Source organism: Cannabis sativa, chromosome 4, assembly GCF_029168945.1.
Source record: "Cannabis sativa cultivar Pink pepper isolate KNU-18-1 chromosome 4, ASM2916894v1, whole genome shotgun sequence".
Lineage (NCBI taxonomy): Eukaryota > Viridiplantae > Streptophyta > Magnoliopsida > Rosales > Cannabaceae > Cannabis > Cannabis sativa.
The window spans coordinates 80,748,175-80,766,212 of NC_083604.1; the positions used below are offsets into that span (position 1 = coordinate 80,748,175).

General features: G+C 32.3%; 1 protein-coding gene and 1 long non-coding RNA gene across 3 annotated transcripts; one reads left to right on the forward strand and one right to left on the reverse strand.

The window, feature by feature from the left end:
- Positions 1-836: 836 nt before the first annotated feature.
- LOC115713918 (CLIP-associated protein) lies at positions 837-11,456 on the reverse strand. Of its 2 annotated transcripts, none has more exons than XM_061114977.1 (21): positions 10,686-11,456; positions 10,273-10,428; positions 10,110-10,172; positions 9,379-9,447; positions 9,059-9,221; positions 8,290-8,448; positions 7,395-7,492; positions 6,822-6,896; positions 6,670-6,738; positions 6,484-6,569; positions 6,284-6,401; positions 5,521-5,619; positions 5,098-5,431; positions 3,155-4,860; positions 2,861-2,962; positions 2,191-2,295; positions 2,018-2,092; positions 1,863-1,931; positions 1,679-1,747; positions 1,448-1,549; positions 837-1,307 (listed from the first exon to the last, which is right to left on the reverse strand). In XM_061114977.1, exons 1-21 carry the CDS (start codon positions 11,016-11,018, stop codon positions 1,146-1,148), a joined length of 4,212 nt encoding a protein of 1,403 aa, XP_060970960.1. In that variant the 5' UTR covers positions 11,019-11,456; the 3' UTR covers positions 837-1,145. The 2 variants fall into 2 exon arrangements, with proteins under 2 accessions (XP_060970960.1, XP_030498258.2); XM_030642398.2 differs by having other exon boundaries at positions 3,155-4,944; positions 10,686-11,455.
- Positions 11,457-14,317: 2,861 nt separating this feature from the next.
- On the forward strand, positions 14,318-16,937 carry LOC133037501 (uncharacterized). Its single transcript, XR_009687594.1, has 3 exons — positions 14,318-14,590; positions 14,756-14,862; positions 16,496-16,937. It is a non-coding gene; the product is annotated as an uncharacterized LOC133037501 (long non-coding RNA).
- The last annotated feature ends 1,101 nt before the right edge of the window (positions 16,938-18,038 follow it).

An 18,038-nucleotide genomic window follows, 5' to 3' on the forward strand; every position in this document is an offset into this window, starting at 1 on the left:
ATTTTAGTGATTGTTTATGTACTAAATCATACTCTTGAGACTTTGATATCTACCTAATCATACCATTCGAATTTTGACACATACTAGATAATGCTCCTTGAACTTTCATCCATGTTAGACTTTTTTTACTAAAATTAGACAAAAATCCTTAAATCCAACAATTTTAATAGTTCTCAGATATTTTTAACGACCTTAAAAATTCACATGACATAATTTGGTACATGTCAAAGTTCAAGGAATAAAAATCTTAATTAGCCTTCATAAAATATCAAATATGTTTCCGTTTTGACGAAAAATTAAAAATAAATTTATATATAAAAAAAAAAAAGAACTAAAAAATATTATTTATAAATTTATAGAGGTGTGTCCGCTCACCTTCCTGTGTGCTTATTTGAGAAATTTTTATTTTATAGTTTTTAAGATACAAATTTTAAAAAATGTGATTTTTTTTTTTTACAAAAATGTTACTTTATAGGAAACAGTTAACATTAACTTTAACTGTTTTCCATAGGTTGTATTTTATTTAACTATAGAATTTTTCTTACGAAATAAGTTTTGAATGAAAACCAAGAGCTTTCAAACATAATATTAGTAACTTTTCTGTAGATGTGTTCAGAGATAGATTAATTTTACTACTTGTTCCTTTGTACAAAATAAACATTTCCTCAACTATTTAGGCTGTTCTGAGTAGCAAACCAAGCTCCCTCACTGAGAATGTAACAGCAGCCATTTTCGTTTTTGAATACACAAAATCTTACCATAGGAATATAACAAAAACATTGCAGTTGTACAAATAAAACTATAAATTAAAAAAAATTAAGATTCAAAAAAGGACATTCCAAAACCTCCTTTCTTCATCTATGTTATAAATAATGTTGGGCAAATTGTATCGTCGATTACAACAAACAATATATTTTGTCCCAATAAAAGCACTCTCTGCCACCAAGCAAAACAAACCATGGGAAATTAAAAGAGAAAGAAAAAAAAAAGAATTACAAAAATATTTGGTAAAGAATAGTAAAAAGACAAAGTGACAAACCCACCTTCAAAATGCATTCACACCATATACAAAAATACACAATAGAATAGATCAAAACCTCAAACCCACAATTTCTTCTCCCTCTTTTTTTCGGAAAGCAAACCATCTAAGCATGGTTGGCGTCTATGGCTGAACCTGTTCGGGCCTGTGAGATTCGATTAGCATAAATAGTCACCAACCTCAATTGTGTGCTGTTCAGCCCCTCCAAGTACGGTAAGAAAGCTTTCCCGAGCATGATATATATATCCACAAGGCAGAAAACAACCGTCTGTACCGCATCACCAAAGGTCAATAATCAGATAACTCAATCGCATAAATCAAAATCAAAATGACGGCAGCTAACACTTGTCTGGAACTAGTTCTAGCAAGAAATTGTCAACATTTGAGATATATTATTAACTTATTTACCTTACGAACATCTGCACTCTGGTTTCCAAAAGCTTCAAAGAGAGCAGGCAAAAATGACGGTAATTGAGTCATTAGTTCGTCCTGTGATAACCGTCCCACAAGCTGTAAAAACAAATTGGGATTAGCAAGACAATTTTTTATAATAGAAAAGCCAGTACATAATTTAAAAGATGGAAATTTTAATTTGATAATTAAAAACACATTTTCGGTACTTTATAAGACAAGGGATACCTTTGTAAGACAATTTATGCTAGTAACAAGAGTTTTCTCATCTTCAGTTACCAGCAAAGGCACAATCACCTGCACCATAAAAAAAGACAAGAAAATGAGAACTTAAATCAATTATTTGTGATTGTTAGTAAAACACTCAACTTAAACGCTAAGGTTGAAATCAAATATAGTAAAGGATACATACACTTAAACATCTGAATGCATCGTACTGAGACAAAACAATAGTCAGGCAGTGCTCTGCTTCATTTGACACCTGTTCAAAAACGGATTAGTTTTAAAATATGAAACATTTATAGAAGCACACACATCATTACAGTTACATATAAGCAAAGTAATTACCTTAGAAACTGTATCTTTTGTAACATGAAGCAGCTTCTCAATTACGATCTCAACAGAGTCTTCCATTGCATCTTTCTGTAGTCCATGAGAGTTTTATAAGTTAAAATTTCACAATACTTCGGAATAAAATGCTAAACATACAATTGGCCATTACTACAGAAAGTAAAACAAACCTGGTTTTTAAGCATTTCAACAATCAATGAAAGAGAAAGTTCCCGAATTGTGGAATCAGAATCATCCAACACCTCAAGGACAACGGTCAAAATCTGATTAAAATACTGCAGAAATAACATGAAACTATCAGTGCGGGCAAGTTACATTTTCTTCACCAAAAACAAACTAAAATTCCAACATCAACAAAAATAAATAAGAACTTACAAAATAATCAATAAATTCAAGTAATTACTTGTCTATCACAAATAATTAGTTAAGATTAAAGGAATGAACTACTGAAATATGATATTGAATACACCTTCCAAATATTGATTATTTGATTATAGAAATAAGCAGAAGAGGCTAGAGTATCCTACAAGTACAAACCTATCTCAAACCAAATTCAAGAGAATTTGTGATATGAAGAGTGCACACATATACATGATAAAACTTATATGAAAGAGAGTCTGATATAATATATGGAAAAGAATCTAAAATAAACTATCAAAGAAGCCCTTTTTCTTTATAAATCTATTTAAGTCATAATATAAATTAATGGAGGATAGCCCTCTTTTGTTATAAATAAAAAGAAGAGCCATATTATTTAATGATAGAGAAAAACTAAGAGGAAGAGTACAACAGCATAATAGACAGATATGGAAGAGTGCCACACATCATCATTATACAAACCTTAGTCCATATAGAGTAATCATTTGCCACAGAAGCTTCAATTAATTGCTGAAGTGCCCCATGCTTACTTGCACCATCGTTTTCCTCGGCTCCATTGGAAATCTATGAATAATCATATACATCATTATTTTATTTTTTTATTTTAAATGTCATCTTACAACTTATGATAGCCTGTCAGCATGGTATTCTGAGCCAGATAAACTTGAATGAAGCAAAGAACTTGAGAAATTCTCGGTTGTGTTAAAAAAATTACACTGCTAGAATTATGAGGAAATATCTTGTATCAGCACTCACCAAGTGAAGAATTTGAGGAATGCTGGGACCTGATTCCGGCACTGAGCTAGCCTTTGCAGATTTAAGTTTAAGATCATGAACGTCCAACCCAGAGGCAGCTTCATTATCATGTCCAATGCTTTCAGAAAGTCCCGTATGATCCAAGCCTATCAGATCCTGACCATCCCGTCGAGGAGTTGAAGAACGCTCTAAATTTACATTATTGTCAAAACTTTCCAACACATTGGTCCTGGAGGCCAGGTTCTGCCCACTAGAATTACTGTTGTAAGTTGAATCCTTAGATTTAAAATTAAGATCAGTGTTAGAGCCAGCGTCAAAATTCTGATACAAGTTCTCATGAAATTCATCGGAAGCTACTTGGCCATAGTTGCTAGGTACCAAGGCTGATGATTCTTGGGTAGAACTCCATTTCCTACCATTTTCGCTATCAACGGAACCAGAAGAGTATCTTCCATAGAAATGACTCTTCTTTGAGACACTACCATATCCTTCATCTGAAGATGTTCCAACAGCATCAGATGCATCATACGAGGACTTAGGCCGCTGGCGCTCTTTCTTGCTCTGCAAAAAGTTCATCAAGTCTACTTCTATGCGAGGAGTATACTGTTTTAGAGCCCGTCTTAAGGAATTTTGTTCTTCAACTGATAAGCTTAGAATGAAATTCAGGACGGCTGTTGAATCAAAGTGGGAGTAAACAGATATAAAGCAGGTTATGGCAGCCTCCTTAAGTTTAGTGTTTTTATCATGGACCAGTGGTGTTAACTTGGAAAGCCACAATTTTAAGATGCCGCTGTTGAGATAGCCTTCAGAATTAGCTGAATACCTGTTAAAGGAGCCAATAGCAAACTCGATAACAGCGAGTTTGGCCTTAGGTGACCGCTGTTCATCTAAAGACCGAAGCAAAGCTGGTAACAGAGAATCTGTACAGTACGTCTTGCTTACAATATCCAGAGTTGTTGAACAAGGTTGCCTAACTAACTCCTTGGGATCAATTAATCGTGAGAAAACATGGGGCAAAATTCTTTCCATGTAACTCTCAAAGGGCTTCCGGCAAGATGGAATAATATCTGCAAGAGTTGAAAGAGCTGCCTGCGCAACTTTATGGTGGGGATCATCCAGATGTTGGAAAAATAACTTCATTACCTTCTCAAAATTTTGGACCACTTCTTGAACCCCCCTTGGGCCTTGCTGCAGTAAAGACCGGAGATAATTGAATGCAGCAACCCTAGCACACCAGTCAGAAGATGAACTCAGGCCCTCACTTAGGGCATCACTGAGAGAAGCAGGACCCTCTACATAATTTGACATTTCCCCAACAGACAGCTGGCTCTCATCAAAACTTCTCCGCCTGCTTGCAGACATCCGTCCAGCAACATGCTTTCTCAGGAGTGGCCTCTGGAAATTAGGAACATTACTGTTATGTGAATCTCTGAAGTTTCCATCTCTGTGAGGTGAATACTGCCTCTCATGCATATGTCTTCTAGCCTCCCTAAACTCATGTTCTTCAGCAGAACTCCGCTCTTGGTATCTCTCAGGAGCCCTCTTTGCTGTATATGATGAAAATCCAGGCAGAGTTTCATTTGAGGCATTGCTTCGATACGCCAATTTACCTGAATCTTTGGAAGCTTGAATTTGAGTGATAATATCAGACAAAACCAGCCCACCATTGCGGTTACTACTTTTACTGGTAGCATATGCAGTTGAATCTGTCATTAAAGAGTTTGAGAGATTATTAGAAGCTGAGCGAGCAGCAGGGAATGGTGGATCACGAGCTGATGGAGGTTCAACTCCTGCACTAGGGGCAAAAAGAGAGAAATTTAGCCGCTCACCTATGAACCCAATCAACCAAAATATGGCAATGTCCCCACATGACTACATTTAACCGAATTACAATTGACATCTAGATGAAACAGCACTAATAGGTAGGCAAAGTTATAAGGTACCTAGATCCAGACTAGATGATCGGAGTGTTGAAGAATTATGTTTGTCTGACAAATCCAAACCTCTAAGCATGCTTTCAATAGCGCTGACCTTCTGTTTGCTTGAGTGCAACACACTTTCCAAACTGCGCTCAGTGCCTTTGCCCAAAGACTTTGCTTGTGACAGTCCAGAAGAGAGGGATGTTCCTGAAGATAAAGTAGAACTTCTGTCCATAGCAACAATTGCAGAAGTTCCATAACCAGGTAAACTTGATGGAGCAGATGGCTGGGTGAATCTTTCACGAACAGAAGGAGAAGCGTGCCGCCTATGTATACCCCCATCCTCTTCATTGATTAACTGAAAAGGAAAAAGAAAAAAAAAATCATATTAGACAACAAAGCGTATGCCGAGAATGTAGAAGCATCCATAACAAATCACAAAAATACCCTTTGAATGACAGGATCAAAAGATGAAAACAAGCGCCGTGAACGCTCGGGCCAGGTCTTTGAAAATAATCTGTAGCACATTCTTGCAGATGAGCGTACCTATCGAATTCACCAAAAAGGAAAAAAAAAACTTTCAAGAAGCTAACCGTGAGAAGGTTATTTAAGGCTACTATTTGCTCAGTATACTAACCAGGAACCAAGCTGCAAAATATTATGAGCCCTATATAAAGAACACATCCACCAGTTGAAAAAGAAAAAGAAAAAAGTACAGCTTAATTGACAGAGTGAAAAATATAACTTGACAGAACATGATAAGAAAATAATCCCTAGTCCATATATGATAGAAGATATATACATACACAAACACATCGACCTTACATGATCAAGCAAGATGATTAAACTATGAATGAATCCTCTTTAAAAATAAATGAAAAGCACACTGCAAAAAAGCATGCATAGCATTTGAAATATAATATATTTGAAATAATGTCATTTACTTTCCACAAGATCCTCAAATACCCCAGGCAAGCTAAGAAAAAAAATAAAAATTGAAACCCCACACAATTTGAAAAGGCATGCAACTCGTGGTTATTCACCAGTTACGCGGCCTCAACAATTGAACCCGCACACTACACATGACTGTTGAACATATAATTTACAAACTTGACTGCTAAACAATCCCCTCAACGTTAACAAAAGCATACATGACCCCAAATGAAATCCAAATAAATTAGCAAATTATAAAGTATAAGATATAATATACCTCACTCATTGCATCTGCAACACAACATCTTATAAGATCTTCATAAAGATCAGCTGACCGTTGTATTTCAGGGGCATCAGGCCAGTGTTCTAACACCAATAGTGCATATTCACAACACCTAATGCAATAGGGAAGATAAAGTTAATGAAACTATACAATCATAAATCGATTTGCTCAAAAAAGTTTGTTTACATTCACACCTTGCACGGAGCACTGCATTACGGTCATTCTTAGCAGAATCTGCTATACGTGAAAGCACACGTGCAACTTTGCAGTTACGCAACATCTGAAAATCAAGGAAGATAAGGTGCAAAGAAGTATGTAGCAGAAAAATAAATGCAGAGAACATACAGCATGTAAATATAAAATTGATGAACTGAAATTACCGTTTTTATGCAGTTATCTGCAGACTCTGCAATTACAAGTACAGTGATCACAACCAGCTTGAAAAGAACCTGATTACCATATGATATCATTAATAATATATTTCTAACATGTAAGAAACTTCCATATTCAGCAAGAAAACATCGAAACTTACCGGAATAAACACCTCTGCACATGCCTCAAAATCTCCCAAGAGCTCCTTCGACAAAAAGCATAGCAGATGGCAAGCCTATGAAGGAATACAAGAAAATTTCAATTAACAGGGACAAAATAGCATGTAAACGAAAATATCAGATAGGATGAAACTGAATGAACTGACAAAATACTAAGAGAAGGAACAAACATAGACAATTGCTTTGGATTTGCATATCACTGTTTATTAAATTTCCACACTTTCCCCTGTTACTGTGCAAGAAAAAAGGCACAAAAAAGGACAGCCCAATCCTAGATTGTTCTGTCAAAAGGAAGTTGCACACATTTACCCACATAAAGTAATGAAGGGAAAAATTAACAAGTTAAAAATATTATACAGCAAAGTAAAGTGAGCTTGTTTTTATAATATAGCACAAGAGGTTCACAGGAAAAAGACATCTATATTTGGACAGTAAGAAAAAGTTGTTCAAGCAATACTTGGAAGTTGGAACAATTCAGGATCACTCAAAAATGGCTTGAGGCACAGGAAGAAACCAATAAGCAAAGTCCTGGAAACTAAAACGGTTTAGCAGACCTGCTTCACTATGGTAGACCTCCGATCAGATAATTGTACGCTCAGAGGGCCAACAAGTTGCTTCAATAGTCCACGAAAGCATGGATAGTCAACAGCACCTAATGAAAAATAATAACATATAAGCAAATAAGGAAATAACTTAATTGAAACATATCAAACTCTTTCAAGCCCCATGCTAGTTCACAGGTGGACAGACCCAAAAACATGGTATGCAGAAAATCAAGGAAGAATATAGTGATGTCAGTAATCAGCATCATTTACATTTTACACAAAGATGCAACATATTATTTGGACCTTAACAGGAAGCTAACTTTTTAGCAACATGTCCATGATGGCATAAAATAATAATAAAAATAGACAAAACCTCTATATTAAATGACATGTTCCTAAGAAAATAAAGTGAGAACCTAAGAAACTAGACTTGTTACATTTTAAGCAAAAGAGTATTTAAGAAATCTGAAATAAAATTTAACTGTTAACCATAACAAAATATAATGCTTTTAAATAACAAAAACAATATAGAGCAACCTAATAAAAATTACTTGCCCCCCCCCCCCCCCCAACAAAAAAAAAGCCAATACTAATTACTTTCATATTCAACAAAAGATAATAATGGGGCCAACAAAAAAGAATATAATAATAATATCTTCCTTCCCCTTGGTAATTTTGTATTTCCCCCCTTTCCTATAGGTGTTGCCAACTCGACTGTATGGAAGAAGGGAAGAAAGTTGAGAGGATTTATTTAGCCTACGCGTTACAATACATCTCCTCTTATAGAGGAGGTTTTGGGTTCAATCCCTCACCCCAACCCCACTAATAAAGTTATATGTAATGACACTAATAGCAAAGAGAGACAGAGATTAAAAAGAAGAGAAAAAAAAAAGGCAACACAAACCTCCATAAACAAGGGCTTCAACTCTTTGCATAGCAGTTATACGGACGGACCAATCTTTTTCTGGCACAAGAGTAGAAGCAATCTTCTCCATTTCTCTTATCAATTCCTTCTCCGAATAAACTTTAATAGGTTCTACAGGTTTCTCAGTAACATCGTCTCCTGCAACAAAGAGTCGGTGCTATCAATTGAATGATAATCAATGTAGCACTTAATAAAACCAACAACTTTACAACAAAGCATATATCGTGCATAGCTTGTGATACTTTCATCTGCATTTAAATATCACGACATGAAAACATGGTTTCGAATAAAACTAGTACAGACAAATGAATTTTATTTCCAGGATTGTGTATGATTAAACACAACTCTAATAGCAAATACAATCGTAAAGTTCATGTTATGTGTTGCCTGCTCGTTATGTTTTCAAATCCAGGCTTCCCCAAGTTTATTCAAACCAAATCTAACCCAAGCATTTCCAGATTAAGTTGGTTCAAACTGACTATATTCAAATCTTGACAGGTGTCAAGTACAATGCCCCATTTGTAATTCAGGTTAGGCTGGGTACTATTAGATGCCGCAAGCCTTACTCATTACACAATAGAAATTTGCATCGAAGGGGAATACACTTTACAATAAATCCTAAAGAGTAATGATATGTACACACACTTATGTGGCAAATCACTTCAATTTATAAAGTGATCGAATTTTGCGGACCATATTGCGTAAGTAATGCAGGCATCCATTAAATGATCAATAAATAGATACTGACCTCCAAAAAGTGACACTTCTCTTGCCGTGCTCTTTGCCTTTGGACTACTTTTCTTGTGGTTGTGACTCATATTTTTATTTTCTCCTGTAGGGAAGTTACCATGTCCATCTGAAGAACGAACTTTAGGTTCAATTCTCTCCAACCTGGCATTAATGTCTTTTACCTGCAATTTAATACTTTATCAACAGTGCACTATGAACTTGCAAAAACTAATCCTCAATTGAAACTGTAAACTGCATGTGCCACTTTAATCTGAATTATTGCAGAAAGAAACATATTGTCAGTTTCACAACACGAAAAATCTGAAAAGAGAAATTTACCATAGATGATGGAAGATGGTGGCGATGCAGTTCATCACGGAATTGGGTGCCAGCTTGGGTATACATCTCCTGAGACATTAAATAAGCATTAAATACTTTACGAAATCCATCCACCAGACACTCATATACATTGCTCTTCAGTAATCAGTTTTGAGTGCTTTCAAAAGTTGATTTCACTAACCAAACACCACAGCATGGCTGCATGGGAAGGTAGAAGTGAAACATATATAAACAGGAGTTATTTACATGAATCCCATTTGAGCCTTTCCTGTTCTTCAAGTATTATTCAGCATAAAAACCCTTTGAGAATGGATTATGCTAAGGAACCCACCTCTTCTTAAACCTTTTTAATACCTTATGTGGCATGGCATGTAAGTTGTGAATGTCAATTAAATATTTGTGATAAGATTTAATTCATCAATTGAGATTTGAGACATGACAATTTATTTGATACATAAGATGGTATGAAAAGGTGATATAATATGTTTTTTTATATAAAAAAATAAAATAAAATAAAAACCAGGAATATTAGCATCTTAGAAATTTTTTTAACAGAAAAATCTTAATTTGAAAGAAAGAAATTCTCAAAAATAAAGTAAACTAAAATCAATTCTCCAGATACATGTGTTGAATTCTTCAACATTGAAAAAACGAAAATGAAGTTGTATTTTCAGGAATCAGGATAAGTGGGATCTGAATATTGAATATCATTATCATTCACTACCACTAACCTCGATACATAATATAGCTGCTTCCCTGACACCAGGATTTGGATCATTCAACATCTGCAAAATCTGATAAGAAAAAAAAATAGGTTGGTTTTTGTCCCACACAAGCTCCATAAAAATTACTAAAAGAGGAAATGTATTGTCCAATGATAGTCAATGAACATACTGGAGGAAGTATAGCACGCTGAAGAGGGAGCTCCGTAGCTGAAAAAAGACCAATTGCTGAAGTGACAGTCCGCGCGAATTCTTCTCTAACTCTCCAACTTTTGTGCGCCCAGGCATATGATCCTGCTCGTTCTACTATGATGGTCGGAGAAGAAACCTGAAGAAACCATAGTATCGAAACTATTACTAAATTAAGAAAATAACAATGGTAAATGTAAATTGTAATGCCAGTCCACCTATAAAGTAAAAAATCTTCGTTCCACATCAAATTCAACGTTAACAAACCAAAAACAAAGAAGAAGAAAACAAAACTCAAATCAAATTTTACGCTCTCTTGAATGCAATTACAATTAAAAATACTCAAGTTACATGCAACACTAGTAAGCAGAAATAGCGTAAAGGACAAAAACCTACCTCCATGAGAGTGAGCAAGAGTCTCCGAGCAGCATCACGAACTGGCTGTTTAGCATCCCCCAATCGTTCAACAACAGAAGGAACAAGAGCATTGAAGTGCAATTTCAAGTGCTCACCAGAGAGCACAGCAGCAGAAGCAAGAGCTTGCAGAGCACCCTGAGAAACTCTAAAATTATTATCCTTAAGAAGATCCAAACAACAATCAACAAGCGCAGTCACTTCCGACGAACTAAGACTCTTCCTAGAAGCTTCAAGTAGTTGATGGAGTCGCTCTACACCAGCCATTCGCTCCTTCGTATCTTTGGCTCGCGCGAGTTCGAGAGCTTCCTCCATCGGAGCAAACGGACTAGGGTTTCCCGACGACAGACGACGAGTGTTTGATCTGATGATTCGAGGCTCAGATCTGGCTCAGATTAGCCAATCTAGGACTCAATTTAGGGCATAAGTAAGAGAATGTGATGTGAAACCCTACAAACTCCGCTAAAATTTAGCGGAGAATGATGGCGTCAATGTTGGTGGTGGTTTCGGTAAGTGAGAGAAAGAGACTGATAGAGAAATGCAGAGGGAGAGAAAAAGCGAAGAATCTGAAAATCGATTCAGTTCAGAAAAGCTTCGGCTTCTTCTTCTTCTTCTTTCTTCTTCAACACAGTAGAGAGAGAAAGAAAGGGAGTAAAGCAAAATAGAGAGAGAAAGTGTTGTGTTGTTTTTGGAGAGAGTGAAGGAGAAAGAAGATGAAGTGGAAATATGGGAGTTGAGGGTAGTTATTACTTTTGCCACTACTTTTTTAATTTATTTACGTATTATGCCACTGTGGCTGTTACTACAAAACTACTGCTATTTAATACTGAAAAAGGTAATGGACCGATTAACGCTTAACAAGTGAAATGAATGCGAAATATTATAAATACGCTGTTTTAAGTCATTTGCTTTTTTTGTTTTAAAAAACTTGTTTTTAGAAATGAGAACAAAAAATAGTTTTTGAAGTTTTTAAAACACAAGTCACGTTTGGTTAGTCATTTTTAAAAACAATATCGACTCAAAAGAATTTGCTTTTAAAACAGAAAACAACATTTTGTTGTTTTCAAAATTCTTGTTTTTTGTAACTTTGTTTTCTGAAAACTGTTTTTAAAAAATAAGGCCAAACAAGCCAAATTGTTTTTAAAAACAATTTTCTGTTTTTAAAAACAAAAAACAGTTTTTTAATTATAATGCCAAACATGCACTTACCTTGTTTGTTTTGAGTCTTTAGCCTTGGAATGTTATTCCCTTAATATTATAACTACCCTTGAGGAGGGTAATGTTGATACTTTAAAAAAGGTAGGATTGAATCATTACCTTCTATTATATTAATTTGAATAGAATTTTTGAATTAATTAATAAATTTAAATACCAATAATATTATCATTTATTATAAATAAAATATTACAGTATATATTAAGTTTGTGAGATCGGTTTTTTTTAACTGAGTTATTTTTATATTATTAGCAATAATATATGTATATTCATTATACATAAATTTTATGCGTGATAGTATGTACACATAAATGACATAAAGAAACAAAAATAAATAATATAAATGATAAAATATATTAAAAAATTCATTTTAATTAATAAAAAATACAATAAAATTTAATAAGTGCTTTTTCATTTTTACATTTCAAAAAGCTTTTTTTTTTTTTTTTTTTTATTTTTTTTATTTTTACGAAATTCTACATAGAAATTTCTATTGCAACTAACGCTGCAACCTAAATTGCAATAAAAAATCGTATAGAACCCATATTGCAACTAGCGCTGCAACCACTCTAGAAACCCAAACCGTAAATTTGAAAAAAAAAAAGTTAAAAAAACAGTATATGAGATAATTCTCCAATTTAATATTTACTAATTAATAAATGAATTTCTTTAATAAATAATTATTTTATTTTTATATATAATTAACATTAAATAAATATATATAAAAAATATTTTTATTTTAATTTTTTAAAATAATATATAAGATTCCTGTACTCAACCAAACACTTTAATTTGATTAACAGGAATATGATTACATATTACCCTACACAACCAAACACAGTTTACACATTTCCCTATAATCATATTCTCCTTCATAATATTCCCTATAATCAAATTATTTTGAACACCTCGTACCAAACGCCCCCTTATTATTCAAGTTACCACTCCTATCACCCTATTTTATTATTGAATAAATTAAGATAGAAAAATTCTCAAAAAGAAAAAATTGAAAATTTTATTATAATTATATACTCATATAAGAAAAAAAAAACTAAAATTATTCTCATAATGAATACACTAGAGAGGTGCATTGTAAAAATATTGAATAAGATTTTTAGATAGTATTTTAAGGTGTAAATATTTAAGTTTAATTTTTTTTTTTAAGAGAAATGGTATTTTTATGAAGATGAAACTTCAACCATTACAATAGAAAGAAGATCAGCGGGAGCAGTATTCCCGTTAAAAATACGATCTGAATACAAATAAGAGTTACGAGCAAGACAATGCGTAGCTTTGTTTACACTGTTATTTAATTTTTAGTTGCATATAAATAATAATTTAATTTTTGACGATAATAATACTTAAATTATATTTTTAGAATTTTTGTAAGCACACTGTTATTTTCTTGTTGGTGTATGTAAATTAATTTTTAAATAAAAATGAAAATTTAATGATTTTGACTAATATGGACTGTCAAGTGGTTATTGATTTGATATTTAACGGTAGATATTTATGTAAGTTTTAAAAATATAATTTAAGTATTATTACCGTTAAAAATTAAACATAAGTATTTATCTTTAATTAAAAATTAAATTTAAATATTTATGTTAATAATTACTCATTTTTAGATGATATTATTTTTGGAAAATACAAAAAGAAAAATACATTGGTACACTACTATTTTTTTAAAATAATATTGTTTAATCTTATATTATATCATTTACGAGGCTTTATTCTCTGCATTATTTTGTTTTATTTTTGTAAAAGATTCTTGTCGAATTATAAAAATAATTATAATTTACTTCTTCAATTGCATTTATTTAATATTATATTTAATTTTAGATAAATAAATTTTCTTATAGGCATAGTTTGAGATCATATCAATAAATTGTCTCAAAAAATGAATAAAATACTAGATGAAATTTGTATTTTTTTTTTTTTTTTGAAGATTTGTAATTATTTCATAGTTCAAAAGGAATTTAAAAATAATAATAATATTAATTTTAAAAAATGAATAAAATTCTTTATTTTTTCGTTCGGATTATTTGACCCGGGTCTTAAGCTGTTACACGTGGCATTGTACAAATCCACTGGTTTACGGGTTTTGTCGGAACGAGTGAATTGAAACGGTTTTGAAATGATGTCGTTTTTTAAGGACAAGGATGAAATTGACATTTCACAATAAAATAAATACAAAATTAATTAACTAATTAGATATTAATTTCAGAAATAATATACAATTAATACATTTTTTTAAGGATATTAATTTATTTAGAATAGATTTAAAACGAAATCTAGAACAATCTTTGTTTGAAGCTTCCGCAAATGACATCAAAATAATATATTCCAAGCTCTCAATGCATGACTTTAACAAAAATCAAAGGCCCCGTTCGGTAATCATTTTAAAAATGGTTTTTTGTTTTTTTAATCAAAAATTTTAAAAAACAAATAAAAATCATGTTCGGTAACTCCATTTCAATTTTTGCTTTTAAAATTAAAAAACAAAATGAAGTAAATTTTAAAAACAGATTTGTGATGATTTTAAAAATTTTTAAAAACACTTTTTTCATTTTGCTTCTCTCTCTCTCTCTCTCTCTCTCTCTCTCTCTCTCTCTCTCTCTCTCTCTCGATCACTTCCTCAACTCAGAGTCTTCCATGGCTAGCTTCACCAGGTAAATCTTACTTTGCCATTAACAGACTACTCTTCTTTCTCTCACTTACAAACTCACACACACACACACACACACACACACACACTCTCTCTCTCTCTCCTCTCTCAGTCTTGTTTGAGTTTTGGTCCTCTTCTTCCGGTTGATGTTGATGTTATTGTGCCCTAGATCTTGAGACTTGACTAAGTCAATAAGAGACGGGTTATGGTTTCAGCTCTTTTACTATTTTCCTCAAGATTCAAAGATCGCTCCAAGGTCCGACCACGCTCAATCAGGTATCCCTCTCTTGCGTTTCCTATTTTTGGTTGTTTTGTGTATTGTTTTTGTTCATCATTATAGCTGGATTTGGTTTCTCGGGTTAGATTGGAACTACGGAAGGCCAGTTTGAAACCTAGATCAAGTATTAGTTTTTATAATTATATATATTGTTGGAATTATATGTGGAATTCTAGGTTTTTGGTTGATTTTGGTGCTTCATCCTTTATGGGTGGTTATTGTATCTGCTAACTTCCTCTTCTTCTTCAATGTCAATGTTCTCTTTTGGGTCATCAGTCTTATTCTCTCCAGCAATTGGGTTAGTCTTATTTTTTTGGGTTTTTTTTTTTATAGCTTTGATCTTTTCATAGCTTCTGGGTTTTACCTTCATTTATAATGTTCTTGTAGTCGCTGAGGCAATTCATATACAATTGAACAAGGTTCTTGTTACATCCATTGATCTCATTAGGACTACTGCGTAATTTGCTTTGATTTTCTCTTTAGACGTGAGTGGATTGTAAGTGAGAGTTTGAGAGAATATGTTAACTTTGAGTCTTTGAACTCAGATTTGAAGTAAAGGGTCTCTCTTTAGATCAACCACATGACAGTTAGAGACACAGGTAGAGCTTAGTAACATGGTTTGAGCTATTGAGATTTACACTGAATAATATTTGTAGTTAGTAACTAACAAATACTACTTGTTGTAAATATAATTCTCTCAATTTAATTTGAGGGGAAAGGAGGAAGAAGATGGAGAATTGAAGAAGATGATTTCTATCTTTCTAATTAAATGAGTGCGTTTTGGTTTCGTTGGTTTAAAAGGAAAGAGTGGTATGGGAATGTGATGTAAATAAGGTTACTTCGATGAAAGGCAATTAGAGTGATCACGTCTCTGGTTGTACTTTGTGATGTTTGAAAACTAAAATATTATGAGTTTCTTCTTTTCTTTTTTTGTCAAAATTAATTTTGAAGGCTTTTCTGGTTTTCTTCTTTTCTTTTTTTTTTTTTGTCAAAATTAATTTTTATTATTATTGCTTTCTGATGTGTTTTTTGTTAGGTGGGTTATGTTTGCTTGCTTCATTGGTTTGTTTTTTTTTTCTTCGATAGCATTTTTTGGGCATGTGGGTTTGGATGGAATGAGATATTTTGCATGTGGGTGGTTGTATAAGTTTCTAAGCTGTTTTGAATGTTTTTAAGGACATAGGTCCTCGTTTTTTAATCTGCTTTTTTGAGTATTGAAACTTGAATTTGAGATGAAAATCAGGATATTCTGGATGCTATATTATTGCCGGTGTATAACCATGTACTCTGCGTTCAAGTTGTTGTGTATACAACATGGGAAACCAGCACTCTTGATGTATGTATGTTTTGATATAGAACTTTTGAGTATATGCTTTTTACTCCATTGCATGAGTACATGACTAAAATAATACCATAGTCTTTTTACAGGGTCGGATTGGTTAGAACTATGCATGTTCTACGAGTTTTTGATAATTGCTTTTAAGTTTGACGTGTCTAGCTTTGTATTTTTCTAGTTTTTATAAGAGCAGAACTGTTAAGTGTGTATTATCACTGTTAGTCTCAGAATCTATTTATTCTTAACAATATCAATTACATTCTTGATTTCTGATAAGAACCTTTTGACATCAATAGACAGTAGCAATCCAGTAGAAAACCAGCACAAATAACAGAGAAGTAAGTGAAATAGCAGCAAGTGAAGAACTGGAATGGTTAGCTATTATTGAATGAAAAGGAAAAAAGGAGACCAAGTCTCTACAAGGGAGGAGAGCCGAAGCTCTCTATTGATGCTGAGAATTACTAAGTTCTAGCACCCACGAAACTTTGAATGATAGTGTTGAGTTTAGCATTTCAAGATATCAACTTCGTGAAATGGCTAATGTCTATGATGAAATTGCTGATCATATATGGAGAGCAAATCGACGATAAAGATGAGTGAAGATTATTAACAATTAGAACTTTTTTAATAGTTTTCTTCAAGATTAGACAATTATTAGTTCATATTTTATTATGACTTTGTCGGTTTTGTGTTATAGATAATGAGTTTCGTGATTTTAAATTACTTGAATTTTTTTAAGATGTTAATGAGTATTTTTTATTTGATTTTTTTATAATTTTTATATATTTGTTTAAAAATAAAAATAAATGATATTCATAATTTTTTATTTAAAAAAAGAAAAAAAAATCAAAATTTATGTTTTTTGTTTTAAAAATTGAAAAATAAAAATAGTTACAGAACACACTTTTGTTTTCTGTTTTTAAAATTATAAAACAAAAGTGGTTACAGAACACACTTTTGTTTTCTGTTTTTAAAATTTAAAAATAAAAGTAGTTATAGAACACATTTTTGTTTTTTAAAAATAAAATTTTAAAAACAAAAAATCTACTTTCATTTTTCTGTTTTTAAAATTAAAAAATAAAAGTATTACCAAACGCCACCAAAGTAATTTATTAGAATACGTCAAAAAAAAAAGTAATTTATTAGAAAAAAATAAAATAAATAAGCCTTAGAAGGTCGAAATCAAAATAACTTAGAGTATAGTACAGTTTAACTGTGCAATTTTGATTACTCTAAGTATAATTATTGATTTTTTTGAAATATATATTCAATTTATTAATTATTGATTTGTGTCTTAGGCCAACTCCAAGGAGGCGGCAAATTGATACTTTGGTGTTGAAGATTGATCCAAGGAGGCAGCAACACACACTGCAAATTGATAGTTTTTCTACAGTGCACGGCATATATGCCGTGCACTGTAGCCACGGCATGTTTTGTTTTTTTTTGTTTTTTTTTTTTAATATTTTAATTTATATTTATATATATTTATATTATTATATTTGTAAAATTAAGAATTATTTTTTGGAAAATTTTTTAATACACATTTTTAAAAGTGATGTACGAATCTACTCCTATTTATTTCGGCACCCGACAAACTTTTTTAGTCTATTTTTTTTATATAGTAGTGTATATTATAATTATTTAAGACATCCTGTAAAATTTAAAAAAATTTAGAAAAATTTAATACGCCGAAAATAAAGCACTTCTTTAAAAGTGGTACACTGATTTACTCCTACCTGTTTCGGCATTCGGGAGACTTGTTTAGTCTTTTTTTTTTTATGGTCGTGTACATTATATTTATTTAAAACATCCTGCAAAATTTTAAAAAATTTAAAAAAA

Excerpts from the sequence above, each read along its gene's own strand:
- LOC115713918 (XM_030642398.2), bottom strand. The coding sequence starts at position 11,018 with ATGGAGGAAGCTCTCGAACTCGCGCGAGCCAAAGATACGAAGGAGCGA. Across the intron at positions 2,296-2,860 it reads ATTACTCTATATGGACTAAG|TATTTTAATCAGATTTTGAC; the intron begins GTTTGTATAATG and ends TTATTTCTGCAG. Across the intron at positions 1,932-2,017 it reads CAAAAGATACAGTTTCTAAG|GTGTCAAATGAAGCAGAGCA; the intron begins GTAATTACTTTG and ends GTTTTTGAACAG.